We start from the raw sequence: 11,147 nt of genomic DNA, 5'->3' as shown, positions 1-11,147 counted from the left end.
GGTTTGATTGCTGGGTTGGAAAGATCCCCTGGAGAAGGGATAGGCTACCCACTCTAGTAGTCATGGGCTTCCCTGGTAGCTCAGACGGTAAGGAATCCTCCTCCAATGCGGGAGGAGGTTCAGTCCCCGGGTCAGGAAGATCCCCTGGAGGAGGGCATGGCAACCCACTCCAGTATTCTTACCTGGAGAATCCCCATGTACAGAGAAGCCTGGTGGGCTATAGTCCATGGGGTCCCAAAGAGTGGGACACAACTGAGCAACTCAGCACAGCACTGCGTGAAATGTTGAATCCTCAGAGGGCCTTTCAGGTCCCCACTCCAGCACTAGAATGAATGTGGTCCCCACTGCCCTCTCCTAAGACACCCACACTTCCTCCGTGGTACCTTTGGCAGCTCCTCACACAGGTCCACGGGTGGAGCTCCGGGCCATAAGCTCAGTGAAGGAAAGCCTGCCCTCTGTGCCCCAGCCCTGCACCAAGCCGGCACAGGGCAATCCCTGCATATCCTGGTTGTAGAAGTCCATGCAGGGGACCATCTCCATCTCTCGGACTCCAGCCTCTGAGAGGCTCACGAGGGGCGGCATTGTGTGTGGATCCCTCCAGGGTGTGGCCCCTCAGATGGGGGAAAGGGCCCAAGAATCTGTACCCCGGGGCTCCACTGCTTCACCGCAGAGGAGGCTGTGGGGGGCTCTGAGACCCTGGGATGGCCTGACAATAGTCCCTCTTGCCAGCCAAGCAGAGTCCTGGGTGGAACCGCCCTCAGCAGTTCAGCAGCTGAAGACAATTTAACTCGGGACATACCAACTATTTAACACATCCCCTCAGGTAGACGTGGCCAAGATAGAATGCTCTGCCCTCGACCTGCCCTTTGACCTCTGACCACCCTATGGGATAGCTGTAAGACACCATCACCCCAGCTTTCCAGGCAGGAAACCTGGACATCTCCCTTGATTGCTCCCTTTCCTTCTCCCCAACATGCAAATCCTTCCAGGAGAACCTCCAAACTACCCACACCTGTCACTCCCACAGCCCCCATCCTGGTTTGGACACCAGCAGTCCCCTCCCTGTGGAGCGCCCCACCCGCTTTCCTTTGTCAAGCTGACAGTCCTGCAAATGGAACGCTTGAGTGAAGTTTCTTGTTTTTAATGCTAGATGAGTTTATGTCACTCACAAGCTTAAAACCACCCCATGGCATTTCCCCCCTGCACTGCACAAGAATGCCAGACTCCATACGGCAGCCATAGGCCCCAGGACCCACCCTGCCGCCCTCCCGCCTGCCCCCGATCCACTCCCCCGACTGATGACCCCCAAGATCACTCCCTCACAGTCATCCTCTCACCAGGCCCTGGCTGACCACCCACCAGGCAGATCAGATCAGATCAGATCAGTCGCTCAGTCGTGTCCGACTCTTTGCGACCCCATGAATCGCAGCATGCCAGGCCTCCCTGTCCATCACCAACTCCCAGAGTTCACTCAGACTCATGTGCATCGAGTCAGTGATGCCATCCAGCCATCTCATCCTCTGTTGTCCCCTTCTCCTCTTGCCCCCAATCCCTCCCAGCATCAGAGTCTTTTCCAATGAGTCAACTCTTCGCATGAGGTGGCCAAAGTACTGGAGTTTCAGCTTTAGCATCATTCCTTCCAAAGAAATCCCAGGGCTGATCTCCTTCAGAATGGACGGGTTGGATCTCCTTGCAGTCCAAGGGACTCTCAAGAGTCTTCTCCAACACCACAGTTCAAAAGCATCAATTCTTCGGCGCTCAGCTTTCTTCACAGTCCAACTCTCACATCCATACATGACCACAGGAAAAACCATAGCCTTGACTAGACGAACCTTTGTTGGCAAAGTAATGTCTCTGCTTTTGAATATGCTATCTAGGTTGGTCATAACTTTCCTTCCAAGGAGTATGCGTCTTTTAATTTCATGGCTGCAGTCACCATCTGCAGTGATTTTGGAACCCAGAAAAATAAAGTCTGACACTGTTTCCACTGTTTCCCCATCTATTTCCCATGAAGTGATGGGACCGGATGCCCATGATCTTCGTTTTCTGAATGTTGAGCTTTAAGCCAACTTTTTCACTCTCCACTTTCACCTTTATCAAGAGGCTTTTGAGTTCCTCTTCGCTTTCTGCCATAAGGGTGGTGTCATCTGCATATCTGAGGTTATTGATATTTCTCCTGGCAATCTTGATTCCAGCTTGTGTTTCTTCCAGCCCAGTGTTTCTCATGATGTACTCTGCATATAAGTTAAATAAACAGGGTGACAATATACAGCCTTGACGTACTCCCTTTCCTATTTGGAACCAGTCTGTTGTTCCATGTCCACTTTTAACTGTTGCTTCCCGACCTGCATACAAATTTCTCAAGAGGCAGATCAGGTAGTCTGGTATTCCCATCTCTTTCAGAATTTTCCACAGTTTATTGTGATCCACACAGTCAAAGGCTTTGGCATAGTCAATAAGCAGAAATAGATGTTTTTCTGGAACAGACAGACGCACTATCTTATTTCCCTGCTTGCTTGCTTTTTGCTGACTCCCACTATTCTACTGCTTTACTTGTTGATTCATTTTGTGTGTCCCCAGCCAAACTGAAAGAAGCCAGGAACACCGTCTGCCTCCTTCACTGTCGTGTCCCCAGGACTTAGACTGGGACCTGGCTGGTGGCACATGTTTCATAGGGAGTGAGAAAGAGAGACAGAGACAAAGAGACAGTGGAGAGAAAGTGAGTGAGACAGAAAACTGCACAGTGAAATCAGAGGTCCCGCCCAACACCACCCTCTCCATGAGCACAGTGTAGCAAGGGAGGCCACACTTCTCACCATCTTGCTGATGAAATCCAACAGTGAGGCTGCCCATGCCTGTGCCCTCTGGGGCTCCTTGAGGCCTGAGAAGGAGGGCACAGCAGGCACTAATCCAGGTTGGAGCTCTGCCTGCCCCACCGCAGGACCCCCCTTAGCATGGGCAGGAAGGGGAAGAGGTGCTCCCCCAGGCTGGGGATTCCCCATAGACAAGGCCAGTCTCCTGAACCCTGAACCCACAGCCCTGGTCCAAAGGCCTCCCCAAATTATAGTCTGGAGGAAAGGGCCCCATCCGGGTGCTCTGGGACACAGTGAGCCAGGCACAGGGACCCAGAGTCACTATGAGAGCTGGGGTTGGGGACACAGGCTTTTCCGATTGAGTGAGTCGATTCTGTTCACCACGCCTTCCAGAATGGTCCGCATCCTCCCTGGAAAGACACTTGTGCACGAAGCGGGAGGGGCATCGAGATCCGCTGTCAATAAACGCAGATGCGCCCAAGGGCCAGGCCCAGGGTGGTGCGGACACAGCAGCCAGGGGCCACCTCTGAGGCTCCCGCACAGTCTCAGTTCAAAGACGCACAGGATAAGAGCTGTTCAGTGACCCTGGGACTTTGCTCTGCTCATCAGCAGAAAACTTCCCTCGGCACTTGCATCTCTGGCGAACCCATCATGGGAGCCCCAGCTGTCTTCCTTGCCGTGGCCCTGGCCACCCTCCTGGCTCCAGCATCAGGGGCTCCTGTCCGCCAGCAGGCCTCCCGGAACAAGCTGCTCCTGGTATCCTTCGATGGTTTCCGCTGGAACTATGACCAGGACGTGGACACCCCCAACCTGGATGCCATGGCACTGGACGGGGTGAAAGCTCGCTACATGACCCCTGCCTTCATCACCTTGACCAGCCCCTGCCACTTCACTCTGGTCACTGGTGAGTGTTGGCCTCAGATGGGGCTTGGGGTCCTGGGGGGGCAGCTGAGAAACCAGGGAACCCACAAAGTGAACCGCAGTGCGGGCATGGAGCCTCGACCCGGTGGGCACACAGTGCAAGGGCAAAGGTGAGGCCAAGGAGGGGACACCCTCACTGGGCAGACATGACCCGGCCAAAGGGAATGTTAGGAACCCTTCCTGTCGGGGGCAAGTGATAGAGGCAGATAAAAAACACCTGGAGGTCCCATCGTAAGTGGGGACCACACCCAGGGTGGCAACCCAGGAGGGCTTCTGGTGGAGGTGAGTGTGGCCAGGATTCAGAAAGGCAGGAGAGTTGAGCCTGAGGCTCCTGCTCTTTCCACTGCTCGCTCCCAGCCACCCTCGAACCCACCATTGCTCTATTTAGGCCGGAAGCCTAAAATCCGGGTGTCACAGAGCCACACTCCCTCCAGAGGCTGGAAGGGAGGATTCTTCCCACCTGTCCCAGTTTCTGGGGACCCAGGCAATCCTGGACTTGTGGCCGCAGCTCTCCAATCCCTGCCCCCTGTCACATGGCCATCTCCCCTCTGTGTATCTTTCCTCTTCTTGTTAAGGACACCGGTCACTGGATTTAGGGCCCACCTGATGTGGAATGCCCTCATCTTTTTTTTATACATAATTTTATTTGTTTATTTTTGACTGCACTGGGTCTTCATTGGTACACGTGGGCTTTCTCTAGTTGCAGTGAGCAGGGGCTACTCCTCACTCAGTGCCGTGAGCTTCTCATTGTGGGGGCTTTTCTTGCTGCAGAGCACAGGCTCCGGGCGCCCAGGCTTCAGTAGTTGCAGCATGCAGGCTCAGTAACTGTGGCTCGCAGGCTCCGGAGTGCTGGTGGCACACAGGCTTAGTTACTCCACAGCATGTGGGATCTTCCCAGACCAGGGATTGAACCATGTCCCCTGCATTGGAGGGCTTTGCTAGTAGCTCAGTCAGTGAAGAATCCGCCTGCAATGCAGGAGACCCTGGTTCGATTCCTCGGTCGGGAAGATCCCCTGGAGAAGAGATAGGCTACCCACTCCAATATTCTTGGGCTTCCCTGTGGCTCAGCTGGAAAAGAATCCGCCTGCCATGCGGGAGATCTGGGTTTGATCCCTGGGTTGGGAAGATCCCCTGGAGAAGGGAAAGGCTACCCACTCCGGTATTACGGCCTGGAGAATTCCATGGACTGTATAGTCCATGGGATCACAAAGAGTCAGACATGACTGAGCGACTTTCACTTTCCCTTTCCCCTGCATTGGCAGGCAGATTCTTTACCACCGTGCCACCAGGGAAGTCCCCAGGATGCCGCCATCTTAACAAAACTAATGACATCTGCAAAGACTATTTCCAAACAAGGTCACATTCAGAGGCTCTGGGTGGGCATGACTTTGAAAGTGAAAGTGTTAGTCGCTCAGTCGTGTCTGACTCTTTGAGACCGCATGGTCTGTCCATGGAATTCTCTAGGCAAGAATACTGGAGGGGGTTGTCATTCCCTTCTCCAGGGTATCTTCCCAACCCAGGGAATGAACCAGGGTTTCCTGAATTGCAGGCAGATCTTTTTTACCATCTGAGCTGCCAGGGAAGCATGACTTTAAGGCATGTCACTCATACAGACAGCTTATTCTCACACCAGCATTTTCATGACCACACGCAAGCAGAGGCCCATGGTGCTCTCTTTTGCATGTCACCTCCTTACTGACCACAGGACAATGGGGAATATGAAGGAAGGAGGTGGACTCTTCAACACCCCTCTTTTTCTACTTTCTGAACTCATGTGGAGGCATTGCCATGAAAAAAATTTTTTTTAATTTTTGAGGAACCACCATACTGCTTTTCATAGCAGCTGCACCATTTCACGTTCCTACCAACAGTGCACAAGGTTTCCAACAGAGCATAGTGCTTTGGGGGGGGGGGTGGTTTGTAGTTTTTTTAATTTTATTTATTTTAAAATTAAAATTAAAATTTTATTTATTTGGCTGTGTCAGGTCTTAGTTGTACACTGGGTCTTTGTTGCGTCACGTGGGATCATTCGTCGCAGAATACAGACTCTCTAGCTGTGGCTCGAGGGCTCAGTAGCCGCGGTGCATGGGCTTAGCTGCTCTGCGGCATGTGGGATCTTAGTTCCCTGACCAGGGATCAAACCCACGTCCCCTGAATTGCAAGGCGGAATCTTAACTCTTGGACCACCAGGGAAATCCTGAAAAAAATAGTTAAAAAAGACACCTTCTCTCGGTTTATTTATCTTCCTGCCTGAGATTCTATTTCATGGGTGGGCCATAATTGATTTAATTAGTTCTCTCCAGATAGCCAGCCAGGTTGCTCCCAATCTTTTGCTAAAACCAACGAGGCTGCAAACGATATCCCAGAACGTGGGTATTAACACCTTTGTAAGAGTTCAGCGGCAGGATTAGCTACTCTAAGTGGAAGCAGAATCTCTGGGCCGGGGTACGTGGCTGTGGTGGCCCAGCCCGGCTCCCAGGGCCACGTGTGCCTCCCCGCCCCCTGCCCTGGCTGTGCCCTCCCTCCCACCACCCCCCTCTGCCATCCCACAGGCAAATACGTCGAGAACCACGGGGTGGTTCACAACATGTTCTACAACACAAGCAGCAAGGTGAAGTGGCCCTACCACACCACACTGGGCATCCAGAAATGGTGGGACAACGGCAGCTTGCCCATCTGGATCACCGCCCAGAGGCAGGTAATGCTGTACCCACGCCCACTTGGACAGACGGAGGGGGCGGGAGGGGGACCTGGCCGAGCAGGCCGTGTCCATGCCATGACCACGGGGCATCCACGGCAGGACCCGGGAGTTCAATGCTCCCAGCCTGGGAGAGGTGCTGAGTGGGCCCCATGGGAGATGGGAGCCAGGTGCCCATGAGGACCCGCCAGTGGCTGCACAGGCTGCCCTGTCCTCCCTGGGACCCAGAGGGATTGTTGCATCCTCCTGACTGGAGGGAAAACTGGGCTTCGGCACTGGTGAAAAGGGGGCCACATGGAAAATAATGTCACTCCACTAACAGGCAGGGAACAATGAAATGGCTTCATCCTGGTTCCCCTCTCAGGGCCTGGCAGTCGAACGCTAAAGGGTGAAAGATAAGAGTGAGAGGTGGGTCATCCCAGTGAAAAGCCCAGAACCCCAGCCTCTTGCAATGCTCTGGGCTTCCTGACAACAAATTCAAATGGGTGATTTTGAGGTGAGCCCAGAATAAACTTCACAGGCAGGGGTCCAACTCACATCTGAGTCCCCTCACTTCAGAAGGAGCTACCAGACACCAGGCTTGCTTGCAGAAAGCGTAGCCTAGAACTGACATCTCAAGGTGGACATGATGACCTGAGGCAGTGGACATATGGTGGCAAGGACAGATGGATCTGTAAACAAAACAGCAATTGGTTTATGGAAAGACAGACGGATGGCCGGGTTGAAGGCTAGAAGGGCAGGCAATGGAGAGGCCGATGGATGCATGGCAGTAGAGGCTGGGCTGCAGGTCGGAAGGGAGCGTTCACAGAGCAGCGATGTGACCTACGGCCACAGTGACAATGAGGACACAGCATATCTGGGGACACTTTTATATCCACTATCTGATTAGTGCTGAGTCCACTGGGCACCTGCTCTCTCCTCTATAAAATCAGTATCAGCCCTAATAACATAAGATAAGAGCTATGAAAGGTCTTTTAGAAAATACGAACCCCTGTGGCTGCAGGCAGGAGCAGGGATGGGTAAGCGTGCAGTCTGGGGGCAGGCGGTCAGGGCAGATGTTTCAGCAGGGGACAAGCAGGAGGAGGCCCTCAGCCCTGATGCCACCTTCCCCCTGCAGGGCCTGAAGACCGGTTCCTTCTTCTACCCCGGCGGGAATGTCACCTACCAAGGCGAGGCTGTGACAATGAGCCGGAAGGAAGGCATCCTTCACAACTTCAAGGACGAGGCGGAGTGGAGGGCCAACATCGACACGGTGATGACGTGGTTCACGGACGAGGGCCTGGACCTGGTCACCCTCTACTTCGGAGAACCGGACTCCACAGGCCACAGGTATGGCCCCGAGTCCCAGGAGAGGAAGGAGATAGTGATGCAGGTGGACAGGACCGTGGGCTACCTCCGGGACAGCATCAGGAAGAGCGGCCTGGAGAGCAGCCTCAACCTGCTCATTCTGTCTGACCACGGCATGACCACTGTCAACAAGACGGCCAGCGACCTGGTGGAGTTCCACAAGTTCTCCAACTTCAGCTTCAAGGACATTGAGTTCGAGCTCCTAGACTACGGACCAAACGGGATGCTGCTCCCCAAGGAAGGAATGCTGGAGAAGGTGTACGAGGCCCTCAAGGACGCCCACCCCAGACTCCACGTCTACAAGAAGGAGTTCTTCCCCAAATCCTTCCACTACGCCAATCACTCGCGGATCACCCCTCTGCTTATGTACAGCGACCCAGGTTATGTCATCCACGGGGTGAGTTTCAGGGTGCAGGCACATCTCTGCCCTGCTGAGTCTCTCTGGTTCTATAGAAAGCACTTCCCTATTTCTAGTCAGACCCCAACTTGAGGTGTGTCAGCCTCCAAAGGGACACACCCACACTATGCGACAGGAATTGGGGTGTGTACATGCACTGCGTACCTGTGTGCATGGGTGTGCATGCATACATGTGTTTGTGTGTGCACGTGCGTGTATAGGGTAAAGTGGGAAGGCTAGCTGTAAGAGTGACACACAAGAGGTGAGAGAGCTCAAGGAGGCTGAGAGGGAAGCAATATGCAGAGCAGGGGCAGGATTCTAGGCAAGGAGTACTGACGTGTGGGCGCCCAGCCATGGAAAGGAACCCAGAGTGTGTCCTTGGCTGAAGCTCCGCCCCCTTTACGTGGGTCTCCATTCATGTCTCTGGGTCTTCACTGAGGCTCCTTCTTTGGGCCACTGATCTTTGGGGCTGAGAATTCAGAGACAGGGAGGCTCAGAATCTTTCCCACCCCACCCCACCCTCCCGATTTGAACTCCCTGCAGCAGTCCTCTGCAACCCAGGGCCCGGCAGATGGTGCTCCTGGAGAGGGTAGGGAGGGCTGGGAGGGTCAGCACAAACTCACTCTGGACCCTCCCTCCTGGCAGAGAGTGAACGTGCAGTTCAACAACGGGGAGCACGGCTTCGACAATGAGGTCATGGACATGAAGACCATTTTCCGGGCTGTGGGCCCCAGCTTTAAGAAGGGCCTGGAGGTGGAGCCTTTCGAGAGCGTCCACGTGTATGAGCTCATGTGCAAACTGCTGGGCATCGTACCAGAGGCCAACGATGGGCTCCTCAGCACCCTACTGCCTATTCTCCAGGAGACCACCACGACCCCCTCAGGTGTGCCTCTAGGCAGCTGCAGGGGATGGGGGCCTGCAGAGTCATAACCAGGGTGCCCCACCAGCCAGTTGGTGTCACCTGCTCCTTCCTGTCCCTGGCTCCTGGGAACATCTGGAGCCCTGACATCCCCACGGCACCTGACACTGCACAGTGCACTTTGTGCATCTCGGCTGCATATGCAGGAGAGCCGGTGGGTGTGAGCAGCCTTGTTTAACACGGGGAGGCTGAGGGCCAGAGGAGCTGGCAGTTTGCCCACTGGACAGGCCACCTCCAGGCTCCATGGCCACATGAGGACTCCTTCCTGGAGTCTTCCTCTTTCAGCCTCCCCAACACACATCCTTGCCCCAATCCTGACCCATCTCAGGGGCAAAGGTCACCCAGGAGCTGGCAAGGTGGCAGCTCTTGGGGGCACTTGCCTGGGGATGGGCAGGCCTCGCTGGGCAGGGGCTGTGAGGGGTCACACAGAACACAAGCCAGGAGGCCAGTGCAGCTGGGGCAGGTGAACAAGGTGGGGAGGGGTGGGTAGTGTGTGATGAAACCAGGGAGCTTGTGGGGGTGGCCTGGGGACACTTCACCTGCCATTAAAGAGTTAGGGTGAGGGACATGCTCCCATTTCTCTCGTTCACTAATCCTCTGACTTTCCTTAGGGTCTGCCCTCCTGCCAAGCGGCTGGCCTCCCTTGGTGACGGGACTGCTGGTGGCTGCAACTCTCCTGGTTGAGGTCGCATAACACCCCCTCCTGGTCAGAGGCCCAGGAGATGGAGTTGTGAGGGAGTTGGAGTCATTCTGCACCCCTGGGCCCCTACCTGCACCCGCCCTGTGCCCTCCCAGGTCCAGCTGAGGGTCAGGAATTCCCACAAGGGCCCTCCTCAGTCTCCGCTTGACACGGGTGCCTCCATGCACTGTCTGTCCCCACCCAAATTCCCTCTACTCCCTCCCTCCAGGCCTGTCTGCTTCATCTCCTCCACCTGCTCCATCTCCTCCACCTTCCCCTGCCCCATCCCTTCTTCCCAACCCAACACACACCTGTCCTTCCAGGCCCACCTCTTCCAGGAAGCCTCCAGAAGCTGCAAACAGGGTCTGAGCCTGCTCCTGCTGTGATGATCTACTGGATATGGATGGGCCTGTCTCCTCAGAAGACATGGGACCAGGCCTACATGCCTCCGTGTCCCCACAGCCCCAGCCCAGGCCTGGCCATGATGATGCTGGCAATCTGACCCCTGCCCAGGTTTAGATCTCTGGGGGCATCATCTGGTTCACTGGCCCACGGCCCCCAGACTCCCAAGACGCCCCCGTTCCTTCCCTCCCCCTCCCTCTCCTTCAACCCCCCTTTCTGCCTCCTCCCCTCCTCTCACAGCAGAACCAGCCCCATACCCTTTCTGCCTCCTCCCCTCCTCTCACAGCAGAACCAGCTCCATGACAGCAGGACAGGGAGGGGGGCATGGATGGGGGAAGGGGGTCACTGAGTGCACGGTGATGGGGAGGGGGGTACCCGAGTGCCCACTTGGGAGGGTGCAGCGGGCCTGCTGGTGGTTGCAATAGGACTGAAGCCTCAAACACCCAGACCCCGAACTCCAGCTCCAGTGGGCGATGAGGAGGCTCTGCCCTGGAGCTCCCAGCCCCGAGTCCACACACCTCCGGCCCAGGGGCCATCTCCATCTGAGCTGACCAGGGCCTGCACCCAGGCCACCAGGAGTACACCGCCAGGCAGAAAGCACGGATGGGAATAAAGGACCCCACTGGCTGTTACCAAAACACAGTGACCAGTGTGGGTGCAACATTTCATTCTAAAGCCTGCTGGTTTCTTACAGCCTTCCCACTTGGATCCAGGGTATAATAACCTCCTAGTTTCTTAGGAGGCTGACAAACACAGGGGAACCTACCCATTCTTGTTGGGAACAGGCCCTGGTTGGACTGCCAGCAAAAGCTGGTAAAGGGTGGGCTCCCCATTAAAAAGCAAAGGGGGGATGAGAACTGAAGGAAACCAGAACTCTATGCCACATTGCTCAGCTAAACAGAAAATGCTGCAAATGGCAGAATGCAATTGTGGGGGAGGGGTGTGTGTGTGTGGTAAGTCTACACATAAGA

At 55.2% G+C, this 11,147-nt stretch overlaps 1 protein-coding gene across 1 annotated transcript; it reads left to right on the top strand.

Moving 5' to 3' along the window:
- Positions 1–3,352: 3,352 nt before the first annotated feature.
- ENPP7 (ectonucleotide pyrophosphatase/phosphodiesterase 7) lies at positions 3,353–9,209 on the top strand. The gene is made up of 4 exons (XM_061392670.1): positions 3,353–3,717; positions 6,287–6,432; positions 7,550–8,176; positions 8,822–9,209. The coding sequence occupies exons 1-4, from the start codon at positions 3,465–3,467 to the stop codon at positions 9,104–9,106; spliced, it is 1,311 nt and encodes a 436-aa protein (XP_061248654.1). The 5' UTR covers positions 3,353–3,464; the 3' UTR covers positions 9,107–9,209.
- The last annotated feature ends 1,938 nt before the right edge of the window (positions 9,210–11,147 follow it).

Source organism: Bos javanicus, chromosome 19 (assembly GCF_032452875.1).
Source record: "Bos javanicus breed banteng chromosome 19, ARS-OSU_banteng_1.0, whole genome shotgun sequence".
NCBI lineage: Eukaryota > Metazoa > Chordata > Mammalia > Artiodactyla > Bovidae > Bos > Bos javanicus.
Note: the sequence above shows the minus strand (reverse complement) of the source record. Positions and strands in the feature narration are given on the sequence as shown.